The sequence below is a fragment of the Thermoascus crustaceus genome, assembly GCF_041956765.1.
Source record: "Thermoascus crustaceus strain CBS 181.67 unplaced genomic scaffold VTN00scaffold_1, whole genome shotgun sequence".
Classification (NCBI taxonomy): Eukaryota; Fungi; Ascomycota; class Eurotiomycetes; order Eurotiales; family Thermoascaceae; genus Thermoascus; species Thermoascus crustaceus.
In genome coordinates, this window is record NW_027192527.1 from 2036081 (window position 1) to 2052395 (window position 16315).

The following is a 16315-nucleotide window of genomic DNA, read 5'->3' on the forward strand; positions in this document are numbered from 1 at the left end:
CCACCTCCCCTCTGTCCTCCGGCTTTGCTTAAAGCCATGCCTTGTCCTGTCGATTGGAAGTGCCCGGCGTCAGCCTAGCTCGTGCAGTGTCGACGAGGTCACCATGGCTATAATCAAGCAGGGGGTGTTTTCGTGGGAGGATGTACTGACTCAACGGTATCAGAGTAAGTCATGTCACCTCCCCTCGAACCAAAGTATATATATATCATTTCCTGTGTTTATCGTGGGTATGTGGTGTCTGGGGCTCTTCCCAAGCACTTATGCAGGAGTCCTACGGGAAGAGGGGCAACAGAGATAAGAGAGGGTCCATCTGTACATACTCCAGAAGTCTACTAGACGAGTCATGTCCACGTAGAATCCCTGGCTTTGCTTTACTGACGCTTTTGAGTGAAGGTGACAAACCATCCGCCTTGCCTCGGCCCAGGAGGCGAACTCTCGCTGGTCGAAGTCAAAACCCAAAGGCCGACGACACTAGGCAAAATGCGGGTTACCAAACGGAGAGTCTGATGTTGACGAAGCTGTCGCCAGAGCTCAGGTTGATTGTCTGGGAGGAGGCGCTTGGCGGGTTTCGCCTGCATATCATCCAGCGGTCCCACAGACGACTGGGCCACGTTATCTGTCCGCTTTCAGAGTCGTGTGAGATCTGTCGCGGTGGGCTGCCACAGCCCGTAAAAGACGGAGAGGCACCATCAGAATGGAATCTCCTCTCGTTACCAATGACGTGTAAACAGATGTAGGTCGGCCCTTTTTGGAAATCTATTTCGACTACTGCATCCCGAGAATCCATGCATGCGTGTTAGCAGTTATGATCTGACCTATCACAGTTATCGCGAGACAATCCACATGGTCTATTCGCTCAACGCTTTCGAGTTTAGCAATACTTGGTCCCTCACGTACCTGCGCCCGACGATCCCCCAGGAACGGTGGGACGACATCCGCGTGCTCGAGTTGAAGTGGGCCTTCCCAGGTCACTGGCTTCCCAGCAAAGATCCTGTGAAAAGCATCTATGTGTGGGCCGGTCGACAGCAGTGGATAGAGACATGCAACGCAATAACGCGGATGAAGGGACTTGAGGTGTTCACCCTGTCTCTCTCGGGGAAATGGTTTGGTGAACCGGCGGAGAAGATCCCAATCTTCCTCGAACCCTTGAGGGGTTTGAAGTTGAAGCGGAAGTGGGTTGTGCAGCTCCCGGAACAGCCTTACTACAGGAATGAGATGTCAAAGCTCAACGTTGTCCTGCAGAAGAGGGGCATCGACTGCTGCATTGAAGAGGCGTGAACAGGCACCGAGGCTTGGCGCAGCGCAAGGGATTTTGGATGACAATAGAAGTTAATTTAATAGTTCTGGCTTATTGCCCCAAAGCAAAAGAGCAGCTCGAATACCTGGCTCGACTGCTGCAATTGGAATATTAATATTACTGTGCTTTCGCAGGCGGGCACAAATTCAAGAATCAGGAGCATCATCTGCCAAACTTTCCTGGAAGACGTTTCTCGCTTACCACATCCTAAATTTTAGTATGAAGAGACTGCAGTACTGCAGTCAATAATTCATGCCGCCTCTGCAAAGTTGCGGGGAAGTCGGACTTCCAACCTTGGAACCTTGCGACTTTCCTGAAACGGCTAGCCTTCGACGCTCGAAGTATGATAAGATTAGGAACTGATTGCGACATCTACAGATCTTGAGCAGCACTTCATTAATGTCGTTTGGTTTTGATGTGTCGAAAACACATAATCTGATGCTTGTTACAAGTGGCCAAAATGGGTTTCCTTGGTATCCCAATTAATATTCCGAATCAGCGCCATCTCTTTCTTCGTCGTCGCCTATTGCGACTATCTTGCCTTGCATTGCTTTTCACACTTCTCTCCTTCCATACGCCACTCCTTTCAAAATACTTTTCTGAGCTGCGAGCCATCAGCCCAGAGCTGTTACAGTCGCAGTGGAATGCTCTCGATGCCGGCTTGCGTAGATGTGCCGAGTTGCAAGCCCCTCCAGAACAGTACTCTTTCCCAGTCTCCTCGGAGCGCACAAATCCCCGATGGACCTCTAGAAGTGGCCAGAAAAAACCAGTCCTCCTTCAAAACATAACTTTGTTTGATGGAGACACGTTCCTGCCTCAAAATGTGGACATTCTCTTTGACAAGGCTGTCATGCAGGCGATTTCACCAGCAGGCTCGGGTTCGGACAACCTCCAGAACAAGGACATCGATATACAAGAGTTAAATGGAGCATTTGTGACACCCGGACTCATCGATATGCATTCCCACCATCTCGTCGACACCTGGCCTGGTTACTTGGCCACCGGCGACGTCAACGAGATGCATCCTGTAACAGGACCACTCACACCCTTCGTCCGAGCATTGGATTCCATCAAACCATATGACCAAGCTGCCACGATCATTGCTTCTGGAGGTGTGACCTCGTCTCTGGTTCTCCCCGGCTCAGCAAACATCATGGGCGGGGAAGGAGTGATGGTGAAAAACCTTCTCAGGGGCGGTGACCACAGAGAGGAGAACGTCGAAGAATTACTCCTCGAGCACGGCGTGCCAGAAGCAAAAAGACGGAGGTACATGAAGATGGCCTGTGGAGAGAACCCCCGACGGGTATACGGCCACACGCGCATGGGAAATGCGTGGATCTTCCGGAACCATATGACTCGCGCGGCGGACCTGCGTGAGAGACAGGATGCTTGGTGTGCGTCTGCGGCAGCTGCCGGACAGAGTGGTGACTATGCAGCACTATCTGCGCTCCTAGGAACAACTGAGCCGGATGGAAAAGGCGGCGGGCTTCCGGAAGATCTTGAGCTCGACTCGACCGTGGCGATGTTGAGGGGGAAGATCGGGGTCAACATTCATTGTTATGAGTCTGAGGACATGGAGGATATGATTCTGCATAGTAAAGAGTTTGGGTTCCGGATACAGGCTTTTCATCATTCGTTGAGCTCGTGGAAGGTGCCTGAGATGATTAAAAGCAGTGGAGAGTACGGACATGCAAGATGTAATCCGATCAGATTTCGAAACGTTAACTTAGAGGTACAGGAACATCACCATCGCGACCTTTTCAGACTTTGGCTTGTACAAAAAGGAGGCGTACGATGCCAATCTACGAGCTGGCAAGGTCTTGGCCGAACATGGAGTACCGGTGGCCTATAAATCAGTGAGTCTGCCACTCATATAGTCAAACTTATCCCTCCAGTCTATACTAATCATACATGGACAAACGCTTAGGATCACGGAGCGCAAGATACAAATGCCAAATATATCCTGTAACTTCTACAGCTCCTCAGTCTTGTCCCGTATTCTAACTCACTATGTTCTGCAGGTCCCAAGCCGCTACTGCCCATTCCTTCGGTCTTCCAGAGATCCAGGCATTGCAGTCCGTGACCAGTGTGCCGGCGAGATCCTTGGAGGTGGATCATCGCATAGGTTTTGTTAAACCAGGCTACGATGCGGATATTGTCGTCTGGAATTCGCACCCGTTGACGGTTGGAGCGACACCGTTGCAAGTATACATTGATGGGAAAGCTACTCTGGACCCTGCGAAAACGAGGAAGCCACTAAGTTCTGAGAGTCTCAGTAAAAAGCCGAAAATGCGTCCAGCACCCCCGGCAGGCTTTCAAGAGCTCTGCTCGAAGATACAGAGAGAACCAGGCGCTATTATCATCACGGGCATTACCCGGTCATACCTGGATTACCCAAGTACCGAGACGTCCCCTGACGAACCCCTCACGATGACAATCAACTCCGGCAGAATAACTTGCCTCGGACACCATGACGACTGCATCTCAACTAGCAAACCCATCGACCATATCATCAAACTCGAAGACAGCCACGTCCTCCCCGGACTAACTGCCTTCTCCTCCAGCCTCGGCCTCGTCGAAATCCCCGCAGAGCCCAGCACAAGCGACGGCACAGTCAGCTCAAATCTGGACCCATTCGACCCTAACAATATTATATATGCCAAATACGGCGTTCATCTCGAGGGGAGAGCCTTCGAGAGGGCTCGAATTGGCGGCGTGACGAAGGCAGTGACGGCACCAATTATGGGCGAAACACCAAAGGGCTTTCTGGGCGGAGTCAGTGTCGGTATCAAGACGAGTGGCAACAAAACGATTCTGGATGGGGGCATTTTTAAGGATGATGTTGCGCTGCATTTTATTATTGGGCAGGAAGTGAAAGGTACGTGACTTACTGATAGGCTATGAGTCTGATATCGCTTGTTCCGGGTTTTAGGGCTTGGCTGAGCAGGATAACAGCTTCTGCGTGGACACCGACGGTGTCATCAGCGATCGCGAAACTACGCAGGATTCTATTCGAAAACAAGGGCAAAGACAGTATATATGGGAAGGCAGCGGATGGGCTTCTTCCCGTTGTCGTGCACTCTGAGAACAAGGTATGGATACACTTTTCCCCCTCTCATTTTCCTTCCAGAATTGGGTATATATGTATATTTCTCAAGCTTTTGAGATCTGATATCCACATCTAGGACGATATCTTGCAACTCATAAAACTAAAACGGGACCACGGAAGTGTTAAGCTCGTAATCTACGGAGGGGCAGAAGCACCAGCTGTAAGCGCCTTCCTCACAATCCATACAGAACGCTCTCAAGAACAGTTCAACGCTGATAACGCACATTTTATATACAGGTGGCGCATGAACTCGCCGCATCCGACACCCCAATCATCTTCACAGCAGCCCACGGCGCCCCAGACACCTGGGAGAGGAAAGACGCCCTGACCGGACCACCGCTCACCAGGTCCCCCGTGCAGGTTCTGAGCGAGGCAAACGTCACGTTTGGGCTTGCGTTTCCGCCATTTAGTAAGTTACCTACCTACCTGCCTAGCTCACAACATCCTATCCTGTCTTCGCGTCTATTATCAGTACATACAGTACAATATAAATCACATAAACCACGACTACATACATATACCCCATGTCCTCTTCAATCGCCCTTTCTCTGAATACAAGAAAATGATTTATTTATTTTCATCAGATGACTGGCGCCTCCACAACCTCCTCATCGAATCCTCCTGGGCCGCCGTCAAGGACGCCGGTCTCTCGCCACGGGTCGCCGTGGACCTCGTGTCGCGGAACATCGAGCGGATCCTGGGGACAGTACATCCCGAGAACGACGACGATGACGGGAAAAGGGACTTTGTCGTCTACGAGGGAGATCCGTTGGAATATGGCGCTAGAGTTGTGCTGGCTGTTGATGGGGGCGATGACGGGGGCGTGGTGAGTTGTTGGCCTGAGTCGGATTGACTGGTTAACTGAGTTTGAGGGAGGAGAGGAAAGGAGAGGGAAGGGGAAGGGCGATGAAGAGTCGGTGCGTAGGGAAGTGGAAATTACACCAAGTACCTTATTATATACTAACGACCCTACCCAGCTAAGAGTAATCGATTTATTATCCCTCTTAAACTCAAATATACGCCGTGCGGAGGACATATCAACCACCTACACATTGCAAGGGTAGTGTAGTCCCTCGAGTTATCACGGTATTATCTCATCGGCTTAATCTCGAATAGACACTTACCTACTCATCCTGCATACTATGCTCCTGTCGAGTCCACCAACCCCAATAATCTAATGGATAATTAAACAGAGCTAGAGACGTCCGGTGGGTAATCGTAATCGTCATCAGCTGGGAATCAGGCTCATTATTGAGACTCGTAGTAGTGAACAAACTCACCGAGAGTCTAAAGGTGACCAGTCTACCTCTCAGAACAAACATTATCTAGCCCTAAGACTAGTACCAGGAACCTTCTTAGATACTTTAATTTAATTTTATTTTATTTCCCCCCCCCCCCCCACTCTGTGTATCTATATTATAGGGCTTGAGTACAGTAAGTAAGCACCTGCTAAGCTTCCTAAGGACCTTGGTAAAAGCTTAGTTACCCTACTATATTTATTATACCTTATTATGTGACCAGTGGGCTTGGCAAATCGCCATTCTAAAACCATGTCATTTTAAACCTACTGGAAGGTATCCAGGAAAGGTATATATAATAGGTGACAGTCACAGAACCCTAGATAATAAAGCCCGCCAAGATAAGATCGCAATAAAGAAAAAAGCGGCGCGGTAGGTGGTTGGGATAAAGGGGAGGCTGGAGGGGGTGTGCTGAAAGTAGATACCGAATCTAACGACTCCACACTCTAAAGGCAAAGCCAAACTAACACAGTAGTACAAGCTTACAAACTTTGGACCTCCAGGCGGAGCAATGTCCAGGACTACTGTAAGTTCTAAAAAATCTCATGCATAAATTGCCCTTAGCCCGGCTCGCTTAAAAGGAAAAATTGAAGATCCTTCGAGGTTTGGGAAACGGTTGAACCTTACTGTACAGCTCACCCATCACATGACCCTCGGGAGTTTATCCACATCAGATGCAAACGGCACAAACGCGGCTGACATAAGGCAGCAGCTGCCGCCGAAGAAGTTATGTTCCACTATCTCCGTATTAGCTTAAATTGTGCATGGCACGGACCACTTCTTCGCCCTGGCTTCCCGAGCACCGCCCGCGCACTAAAAATAGACTCGTCGAACCGGGGTTGCAGTCGCATATCGTAATCTAACTCGAGATACTGCTCGTATGCCTGCTCACGGTAGTATCGCAGGACACAGCCCCTGGAGGTGCAGGATGGTTTGGTGATATCTATAGAAACCAAGTTTCGAGTCGGACCTATTGGCTATTGGATATTTCATCGAACTTCCAATTCAACGACCCAAAATTGTGCATTGCACCCTTTGGAATAAACGACAACAAACAGACGCATAAAGACCATGCTCCGCCAGCGTCTCCTGATGCTAAGATTTGCAGGCTGATGAAAAGACAACAGAATTTTTAAAACCAAAACCAGACACCTGAGTCGCTTCCCAAACCGGACCATACCGCAGCCAAAAGACACAGCAAAAAAGGGCTGAACACATGAGGCCAAAACAAAAACCAGATACAGAGAATAGAGTATGTAGATGCAATGGATATGGTTGTAAACCCCGGCCACATCCACACGTAAAACACAAGGGTACGGCGGCTTCATTCATCCTCATACAGCAAGGTATAGACCACCTGTACCTTTCATCCCTTGTTGCTGACCAGATCCCCAATAAAGTCAAATCGCGCCGCGCGCCTCTGTTGCCAGGTATAGAAAGAGGAACCGACCTCCCCAATGAATATTACCGTAAAAGAATTAAACCCATTAAGTCCTGCTCCGTAAGATGCCTGAACGTGAGAAGAACCAAAGAACATGACAGGAAAGGAAAGAGTAGGTCGGGATGTCGAAAAGCAAAATCATAAAAACAAATAGGCTGTCGAGCTCAGAAACTGCGACTAACAAAGGAGATTCCAAAGCGATGGAGACGACACAGATCATAATGCGCGGCAAAATGACGTCGCATGGACGTCAGCACTTCGTGCTGGCCTTGGACATGGTCGCACAACAGTAGAAGTTTCGCGTACAACCGTTGTAGACATTATCTGCAGGAGCCGGTGCGCCTAAACAGACTCAGCAGTATTAATACATAAAGCCTGAAAGGGCCCGCGACCATGCATCAATCCGAATCGGTCGGCGAGGAGCACTGGCTGGGCAGTGAGCTGGAATGTACTAAGTGGTATAAGCCGATCCTGCAATTCCAACGAAAAGGTTTAAGCGTGCATCATGTTGAGAGATCAGATCGTCGAGAACATGGACCAGCCGATCATGTCATATCGGTCATGGGTCTTGGGGGTATATATGCGTTAAGTGAGGCGTAGGTGATATGGTGGGACGAATCGCAATGGCAGAACGGAGAGGAGTATCGATAGGAGAGGGAGGACAAGGCTCGTCACACGTTATCGGCCCTCTCCTGGCCGGTCTGGACCAGGTTGGCCGGTTCCTCCTTGCCTGGTTCTGAGCCACTCTGCAGCAGCTTCTTGGCGCGAAACAGGAGTCTTCTGCTCATCTGATCGTCTCGCTTGTTGGTTTGGAGGAAGCAGATTGTTGATCTCTGCGGCAAGGGCGGAGGCCATGTAGGCGCGGAGTTCCTTCTCCTCACGTTCATCCTCTTTCATCAGTCTCCGACGCTCAGGCTTGGTCAGGTTCTCCCGGCGCATTTTCCTGATCTCGAGCATAACCCACAGGACTACTTCCTCTGGTGCACGCGTCCGATCTGCCCCGTGCTTAGCCGGGCTGCGAACGTATCGACGTGTGACATCGGTAGCGCCATCGATGGAAAAGGCAATGCAGTAAGCCAATTTCCGGCCCCACCCTGAGAAAAGTCAGTCCTGCTCCAGGAAAGAGACTCACGTGCAACGTACCTTCGGTGTATAGCCGTGGCTGATCCCACGCTTCCTCACAAGCATCGACATGTATCCATCTCCTCTGGTGCTCAGAGTATACCTCAGTCCAGACGTAGTCCTCCGAGTTCCATACCCAGCGGACGCGACCTCCCACTGCCCTGCACAACATGCTGAAGCAGTTTGCCCATTCGCCCACACGGCCACGTCTAGTCTGTAGCAGTTGCCAGACATCCGAATATCGGGGAAATCTCTCGTACGCCCCGCAGCTGGGTTCTGAACATCTGTACAATTCGACTCTGGTGGCGCCTCGAGCAGTCTCGTCGGGCGTTGGCGGGGTCATGCCTTGGGCAATGGTGGGCATGAAACATCGAGAGCACTGTGGGTTGTTGACGAATGTGAAAAAGGACCGTTTGAACCACCTACACCACGGTCAGCATTCGTCGCAGGAGAAGAAAGGGGGGTTTTTTTCTTGGCATTCAGCTCACCTCAAAAGGGCTCTGATGACACAATCTTGGTATCCCCACTCGGGCTTCTCCCCGACGCTGGCAGCTTGTGCCTGCAGGATCTGACTTTCCTCCTCTGCCTCGGAGTATAGTCTGTCAAGTGGAATAACAGACAGAGCCTCATCGAGGAGGCCAGGGTTCTCGTATTTGGTCGGCGTAACCGACAGGACATGCAGCAAGTTGCGGAATTTAAGCGACGCAGAGTCCTGTGGTGGTGCTGGAACAATGGGAAGGCTTCTGAGGGGAGAGTAGGAAGGAAGTTGTGGTGGTTGTGATGATTGGCGAGATGGCAGGCGTGCTGGCGAGGGGGGTGGAGGTGGTGATCTCGACGGATGAGGCGGCATCTGTCCTGGGGCCAGGTGGTATGAGGGAACAGGCGATTGAGTGCGAGATCGAGACCGGGACTGTTCCTGGAGTTTGTTAAAGCGCTTTGTGCGCATGAGTTGTTCGAATTGCTTGGTGAGCTCCGCCGCATCGTAGGCGTCGGTGGTTGGCGCCCGGCGGGCGTGGTGATGGTGACGGCGGTCCGCCATGGCTGGGACGACACCAGGGAAGAAATTGGTCTTCCCTTAGGGGACAGCCAGGATGTCGAGAGTCGATGATGTCCGGTATGGTGGATGAGGACGAAGACGTCTCGAGCAGCGATGGAAGAATTGGAGAAGTTGAAGGGGGGGGGGAGGGGGGAAAGAGGGTCGAGACGATGACGGACGGCGGCCGCAGCAGCACAGCACAGCCGAATGCTTGCCACGCTTGGCGCGGGCTAGGGCGATCGACAGCGCGACGGGAGGAGAGGAGAGGAAAGCAGTTAACAGCTTTTCGCAGGCGGAGGAAAAGAGACCAGAGGCAGGACAGGGAGGAAACAGGAATAAGAAGGGCTACGGCAGAAGAACCCGTGGGAGAAGGGAAGAGTCGGAAGGGGAGCGTCGCAGAGCAGCGGGCGTGACGAGCGTCTTGACTCTTTTCTTGACTCTGCTGGCGCTGGGCCTGCCAAGGCCGCTCTTCCACGCAAGCTGCAGAGGCGACGTCGTCAGCCTCTCCGTCGCGCCCGGCCTCCCCCAATCAGAGCGGCGTGCCAGCCCGTCGCTCCCAGCCCAAAGCCGCGTGTGTCCCGCCCCGAATCGGTCAAGCCTCACGCTGGATCTGCCTCGAGCATGATCTACGCCCCAATTCTCAAGTGAGACCTCCTATAAACTCGTCCACCGTCCTGCTCCGTGCTGCAGACCATCAATCCCTCCGACTCTACTGATGGGACGTTGTGGTGGGTGCAGAACTCGCGGTGCAAGAACGACGTGTTGCTGGTCCTCTGTTCTTCTATCTCTCCACCTGACCTCTCTGCTGATAATCTAGATTCGGGCGTCGTCTCTCTGCTGACGACGACCATCCTCGTCACCTGCTTGTCCTGTTGCTTGTCCAAGAGGCAAAAAAATATACATCTCCCAAACGGATACGCAAGCCTGACGAAGCAGGGTCCTTCTGCCGCTCGGGAGATGATGAATAAGCACCCAGAACTTCTGTCTGGAGACAGTCTTCCATGGTTCTTCTGGCATCGGTACGCCGCCCGAAGGGCGACAGGATGCAACCCCACGAGTCTGACGTGGCTTTCATGGTCTTTTCGCTTCCTTTTTCCCTTGATCAGGCCCGTACTACGATAGCCGCCTTGATAATCGTAGAGCCTTGCTACACGCGGTACTCGACCCTGTGGGGCATCTGGCAATCTGTCTGTGCGTGGACCCATCGTTATACATCAGCCTTCTCCACTGGTAGAAGCCTTTTCGACTCGAACAAGGACTCAACATTTCATGAGGGCTGGCTGATCGGAATCCTTAAGCGTAGACGCACCGCGTCTAGCTCCACGAAGCAACGTAGTCATGTTTTAAAAAAGCACACCAACGGGACTGCAGCGATCCCGGGACTTTTCCCTGTTCCCAGCCCGCGAGCGTGGTACGGTGCCTTCTCCGTCCATCCCTGCGTCTGGAGTATATCGCACGCATCGCACGCAGGCGGTGGCGGAGACGCGCAATCGTGGGCTTGGCATCCGGCTCGATCAGGCTTAGCGCGTCGAACGTTGCCCCGAGTATAGAAAGGACTAGCCAGTCCTGGCAGCTGACGAGAAGGCGGGACCGGGCTAGCCCTGGTCTGCGCCTTGGCATTACTGCCTCAGGCTCCCAACATCTCGTCCGCCGACGACTCCTCCATCTCCAACGGTCATCTACCAACGGCGCGTTTCATCGCGACAGATTCATGTCTTCCATTCGAGCTCCATGCATCGTCGAAGAATCCCAAGCTCCGTTCCGAACCCATGGTCTGTGCCTGCCGTCTGGTCGAATAACAGATCCATCCCCGCAGGCCGCATCCTTCCCGCTTCCTCTGCCTGATCGTCGCGGTACGCGACAGCTGCCGCAGATGTCCCACCAGCTGCCCGTCCATTTGCTTTCCTCATTGAGATAATCCTGCGACCTTCCCGACATCTATCTCTCGCCCGTGCCGGACGGCCTGTTGTCCTGGGCCGCTGTTACACATCAACTCGTCTGCAGTATACCAGACGGAACCTGCCCCATCACCTCGATGCTCTACTCCTGGAGCCCACCTGTCACAATTGGCTCTTGGCAGATGCGCAATCCTGTACGGAACGCGTCTAAACCCATCAGTCACAGGACTCACCAGGATTTTCCACTGCCCGCGCGCTTGATATCGAGCTCCCTGTATCACCATCTGAAGATTGACAGCTTTGTGCTAAGATTTGCCGCGGTTGTGTCACTATGAGCGTCTTCTACACATTACGGAATGCAAAGATTAACTGGGATCCCTCTGCTTTATGTTTTATAATGCCATGGGAATGGGTTTTCTATCCATGAACAGTTGTGACATCCATATGCTACAACATGGAGTGTACGGTATGTCTCAGCATCGACCATCAAGGGCCTTTAGCAGGCAACCCAGGCCCGGGCAAGCTCTTATCTCTAATAGCCATGTGGTGGTACAGGTTACGCGGCAAGAGCTCGGGCCTCCCCAGATCTAACAATCGATGGTACCACGCCCCAGGTGACGCTGACGCTGACTGTATAGATCACGTTTCAGCCTCCCAGCCACGATCGGATGTCCTCTCCAGAAATTAAAGATCAAGAGCTGAGGTGATCCTTCATCTACGCCTGTCGCATAGGCACTGTACGACTGAAGCGTTTCAACTGCCCGCTGCCCGCTCTCGTTTCTCGTTTCCGCGGCCGCGGACCCTGCAGATCGCGCTGCCGCGGCTGGCAGATTTGGACCATGCCAAATACGGCGCAGAATAATGGATCCTGCTGACGTTATACGATCCCGTCTTGGCTGCTGGTCGTAATAGACTCATAACCGTGCTCGCCTTAACTGAAGACGGGCTCGCTAGTTTGGGGTAAGCTGTATATGCACATAATATGCAGTCCTCTCAGAAGTCCCGCCTTGCTTCGGCATTGCTTCGACACCAACGTGCCCGTCAACGGTCAGTGCAACCGTTGTAGTTTCACCTTTTCACCTTTTTCCACAGCCTCTTGAGTGCCTTGCCTAAGGCATAGATAGCAGTGGATACGGTGGACATGATTGTCATCCTGGACCCGGTTGCCGCTCTACACGCGTAGCCCTGCGCTATGTGGCCCGCACTGGACTTGACGGTCTTCACACACCTTAATAAGGCTTAAGTTTAGTTCCAATGTTCAAACAGCGCCTCTGTCCTATCTCTCCGCAACATATTGATAAGATCTGGACACGGTTTGCAACATGCATGCGTGCATGCATTAGGTACGTATATGTACATACCGTTGCGGCTCGTTACCCCTTTCAAAACATTGCCCAACTCCGATTCCCTGTGAGTAAATCCTGCAAACTAGACACATACATGCAATGATGCAATGCAGACCGCTACCAACCTGTTTGAGCGGTTGGTAATGTATGAATCGATGTATCTCGGTTGATAGGTGTTACACACCTATGTACTGACCTGTTTATTGACCTACCTACGTCACAGACGCAGGTATGCGTACCATAGATATATACCATGGTAGTCAGCATAATATGTACCGCGAAAGGGATAGATATACATTCGACTTAAATAACAGATCCATCCCCTCGGGTCCCGGACCGCGGCCCGTAATATGTATCCGGTGAGCCTGCATGCATACCTAGGTACCTACCTGACTGTCCAGACCGCCAGATCGATAGGATAGTGACTCGAACGCTTAGTTATGTCCACTACTACGGAGTATCCGTACCCCCGCAACAGCATCTAACCGGACCACTGCTATCAATTCGACAATATGTTTCTCTCATCAAATTAATTGCCACGGATAATGTTTCCCCATGATTTATTTCTTTGTTTTTTGCGCGACACATTGGTTGGTGTGGGGGTTTTTTTTTCATTAGGTTGGGTTGGATTGGGTTGGGTTTCGATCCGATCCGATCCGAACCTTAATGCAGTCGAGTAGTACTAAACAATTGACTTTTCAGGCTTCCAAGGAGCTCTGTAGTTGACTTTTTCTTTGATGCTTTTATTGGTATTTGGAGTGATCCATATTTCTAAGAAATTATATAGATACTGTACCTTACTCGGATAGGCAATTGCGCCCACGTGTAGGCAAAAAGGGATATCCCTTACGCGTTTTAGTCTTACTCTGAAAAAAATAAGCTGGTCGGTAGGCGGATTTATCTACGTATGTGTCAAAAAACTTGATAGGAACAGATAGAAATGGAAGGGGGTGGATGGATAGATAGATATATCATTATCACACAAGGCAAGGTCCACGTCCAGCCAGCCTAATTGTCAGCCTACATATGTTAGGCTGGGTGTGTAGTGATGTCATATCGTGAGGGGTAATTCGATATGTTATATGATATGTCATATTGTGATAGACATTAGACGATAGATGCATTACCTAAGTGCTGTGAGTGAGTGGTATATGTATATGTATGTGTGTGTTTGTTACAGTGTGTATACCTTCCATAATGTATAATATACATATAATATATAACATGTAGAGCTCTATCAGATAACAGGGAAAAGAGAAGACGTTATTCTTGAATGTGGAAGGGGACAGGTTTGAGTAGCGTTTACCTAGAATAAAAAAAAAAATAGGCACTTGATCTAGATGAAATATTAAGTGCTTCATACTAGTGAAAGAAGAAAAAACTATCATTACAATGATATATAAGTGATGTTACAATGAAGCGAATGGCGCAAAATGACTGTGCCGTCGTAGCCATCTGTAATGTCTTGTGTACCCATGACTCCGCGCTACAAGGAGCAAAAAGAAAAAAAGACCATGTTCTTCGTGCCATGATAATGACTCTTCAAACCGAGGACTTTTGAAAAAAAAAAAAAAAGGGGGAAAGAACATCATGATCATGAGGGACACCGCTCCAACTCCTTCACGAAGGATTGGCCCCAGAAGGCGCTGCGACAACGTTAGCATCAAAGCAGCATAAGACATCGATATGCATGGAGGGAACATACCTCGTGTACTTTGAAACATACTTGTACAGCTTATCGAACTTCTGCGCCCGCTGCTCGTCGTCCATCGAGACCGCCTCCTGGTACGCCGCCGCCAGCTCCTCCGTGCTCCACGGGTTGACGACGATGCTGCCGTTCAGGCTCTGCGCGGCGCCCGCGAACTCGGACAGGATGAGCACGCCCTTGCGCTTCTCCTGGCTGGCGATGTACTCGAACGAGACGAGGTTCATGCCGTCGCGGGTCGAGGAGACGACGCAGGCGTCGGAGACGGCGTATAGAGACAAGAGTTCATCGAAGCTGACGGATTTGTGCATGAAGTGGATGGGCATGTAGTCGACCGTTCCTGTATACCTCCATTAGTCCCCGTATCGTGGATCTAGGAGAAGATTCAGGGTTGAACGTACCGAACTTCCCATTAATCCGCCCAACCAGCTCGTTGACCACCGCCCGCAGATTCTGATACTCCTCCACATCCTGTCTGCTAGGCACGGCAACCTGCACGAGAACCACCTTCCCGACCCACTCGGGGTGGTTCGACAGGAAGACCTCGAGCGCGTGCAGCTTCTGCGGGATGCCCTTGATGTAGTCGAGCCGGTCGACGCTGACCATCAGCTTCATCCCGTGGAACTTGTTCTCCAGGCTGGCGATGCGGCTCTGGACCTTGGGGCTCTTGAGGCCCTCGATGAACTTCTCGGGGTCGATTCCGATGGGGAAGGCGCCCACGGAGATGGTCTTGTCCATGAATTTGACGCTGCTGGGGGTGGTCACCAGGCCCCTGTGGAGCTGTCAGCGATGTCCTCATCTACTGTTTCAGACGTAGGGCTCCAAGCTAAGTACTCACAATATATGCGCGCAGCTACTCAAGAAGTGACGCGCATAGTCATAGGTATGGAAACCGATCAGATCGCAATGCAGCACGCCCAGCAGCAGCTTATCCCGCACGGGCAGGATCCGATAGATCTCACTGCTCGGGAACGGCGTGTGCAGGAAGAACCCGATCTTGACATTCTTTCTGCCCGAGGATTGGAGCTCTTCCCGCAGCATCTGGGGCAGCAGCATCAGGTGGTAGTCGTGGACCCAGATCAGGTCACCGTCCTGGACTTCCCTTGCGATGGTCTGTGCGAATTGGAGGTTGGCTTCGCGGTAGGCGTCCCAGGAGTCTTCGTCGAACACGATTTCGCCGGGGTGGTAGTGCAGGAGGGGCCATAGTATCGAGTCTGGAGAGAGAATCGTCATTGTTAGTCAGGTGTCCCTTCGTATGGGATTGAGGTGTTTTCTGCATACTTGAGAAGCCATTGTAATGCTTGTCCGCGAGCTTGTCGTCGATAAAGACGGGGGTAGCATTGTAGTCGTCCTTCAACCTCTGCTTTACGGTCTTGACCTCGTCCTCGGGCACCTCCAGACCGGGCCAGCCGTACCACTGGAAGGTTGTCGTCTTAGACAGCCCGCTCAGGCCCGTCACGAGGCCTCCGGAGGACATGGAGAACTCATACTTGCCGGCTTCAGAGCGGCGGATCGTGATGGGCAGTCGATTGGAGACGAGCAGCAGCCGGGAACCACCCGGGGCAGTGTCAAGGGGAGCAGGAGACATAGAGGAAGCTCAGGAGGTCCGTTGCAGTGCGGGGTGGGATTTCTGAGTTCTGTTCACTGGAATTGGAAGACCTAAGTACGGAGGAGTGGGCGGGAGAGATCCTAAATCACGGCGATGGCTTTGCTATGGTGGTGATGGCGGAGAGGGTCGTCGGGGTGGTGTCCGGGGAGCTGCCAAGGGGCACGGAGCAGGCTGGCACGGGGGGGAACTGAGAGATCTTACGTCGCTGGACACAGACATGACTTCTACGGGCTTCGCTCGCAGCTAGCATGATTCTTGTGCTGTGAAGCCGGGCAGGTCAGGGCGGTGGGGACGGCGGTGCGCGGAAAGCCCAATCGGGCGGTCGGCTGATAAGCTTGGTCCAGACCGCGTCGAAGCCTCGAGAAATGCCGCGTGTCTAGAACGAGTCTTAAGGGCCAGCCAGACAAACGCCTCAAGGCACAAATTCAAGCACATGTCTGGCACGAACTCACGA

The 16315-nt window shown here is 51.9% G+C and overlaps 5 protein-coding genes across 5 annotated transcripts; 2 read left to right on the plus strand and 3 right to left on the minus strand.

The window, feature by feature from the left end:
* Nucleotides 1-103: 103 nt before the first annotated feature.
* Nucleotides 104-1278, plus strand: VTN00DRAFT_722 (uncharacterized protein; the record flags this gene model as incomplete). The annotated part of the gene is made up of 3 exons (XM_069433943.1): nt 104-164; nt 394-733; nt 825-1278. 3 exons carry the CDS (start codon nt 104-106, stop codon nt 1276-1278), a joined length of 855 nt encoding a protein of 284 aa, XP_069291429.1.
* An 869-nt stretch (nt 1279-2147) lies between these two features.
* VTN00DRAFT_723 (uncharacterized protein) lies at nt 2148-7745 on the plus strand (the record flags this gene model as incomplete). Its single annotated transcript, XM_069433954.1, has 12 exons — nt 2148-2977; nt 3036-3153; nt 3225-3262; nt 3319-4175; nt 4253-4389; nt 4483-4566; nt 4644-4815; nt 4991-5232; nt 6208-6230; nt 6890-7257; nt 7314-7434; nt 7520-7745. The coding sequence occupies 12 exons, from the start codon at nt 2148-2150 to the stop codon at nt 7743-7745; spliced, it is 3216 nt and encodes a 1071-aa protein (XP_069291430.1).
* A 78-nt stretch (nt 7746-7823) lies between these two features.
* VTN00DRAFT_724 (uncharacterized protein) lies at nt 7824-9306 on the minus strand (the record flags this gene model as incomplete). Its single annotated transcript, XM_069433965.1, has 3 exons — nt 7824-8239; nt 8289-8689; nt 8756-9306. The coding sequence occupies 3 exons, from the start codon at nt 9304-9306 to the stop codon at nt 7824-7826; spliced, it is 1368 nt and encodes a 455-aa protein (XP_069291431.1).
* A 342-nt stretch (nt 9307-9648) lies between these two features.
* VTN00DRAFT_725 (uncharacterized protein) lies at nt 9649-10923 on the minus strand (the record flags this gene model as incomplete). The annotated part of the gene is made up of 2 exons (XM_069433976.1): nt 9649-9907; nt 10661-10923. The coding sequence occupies 2 exons, from the start codon at nt 10921-10923 to the stop codon at nt 9649-9651; spliced, it is 522 nt and encodes a 173-aa protein (XP_069291432.1).
* Nucleotides 10924-14141: 3218 nt separating this feature from the next.
* VTN00DRAFT_726 (uncharacterized protein) lies at nt 14142-15840 on the minus strand (the record flags this gene model as incomplete). The annotated part of the gene is made up of 5 exons (XM_069433987.1): nt 14142-14193; nt 14253-14592; nt 14654-15024; nt 15091-15466; nt 15534-15840. 5 exons carry the CDS (start codon nt 15838-15840, stop codon nt 14142-14144), a joined length of 1446 nt encoding a protein of 481 aa, XP_069291433.1.
* Between the last annotated feature and the right edge of the window lie 475 nt (nt 15841-16315).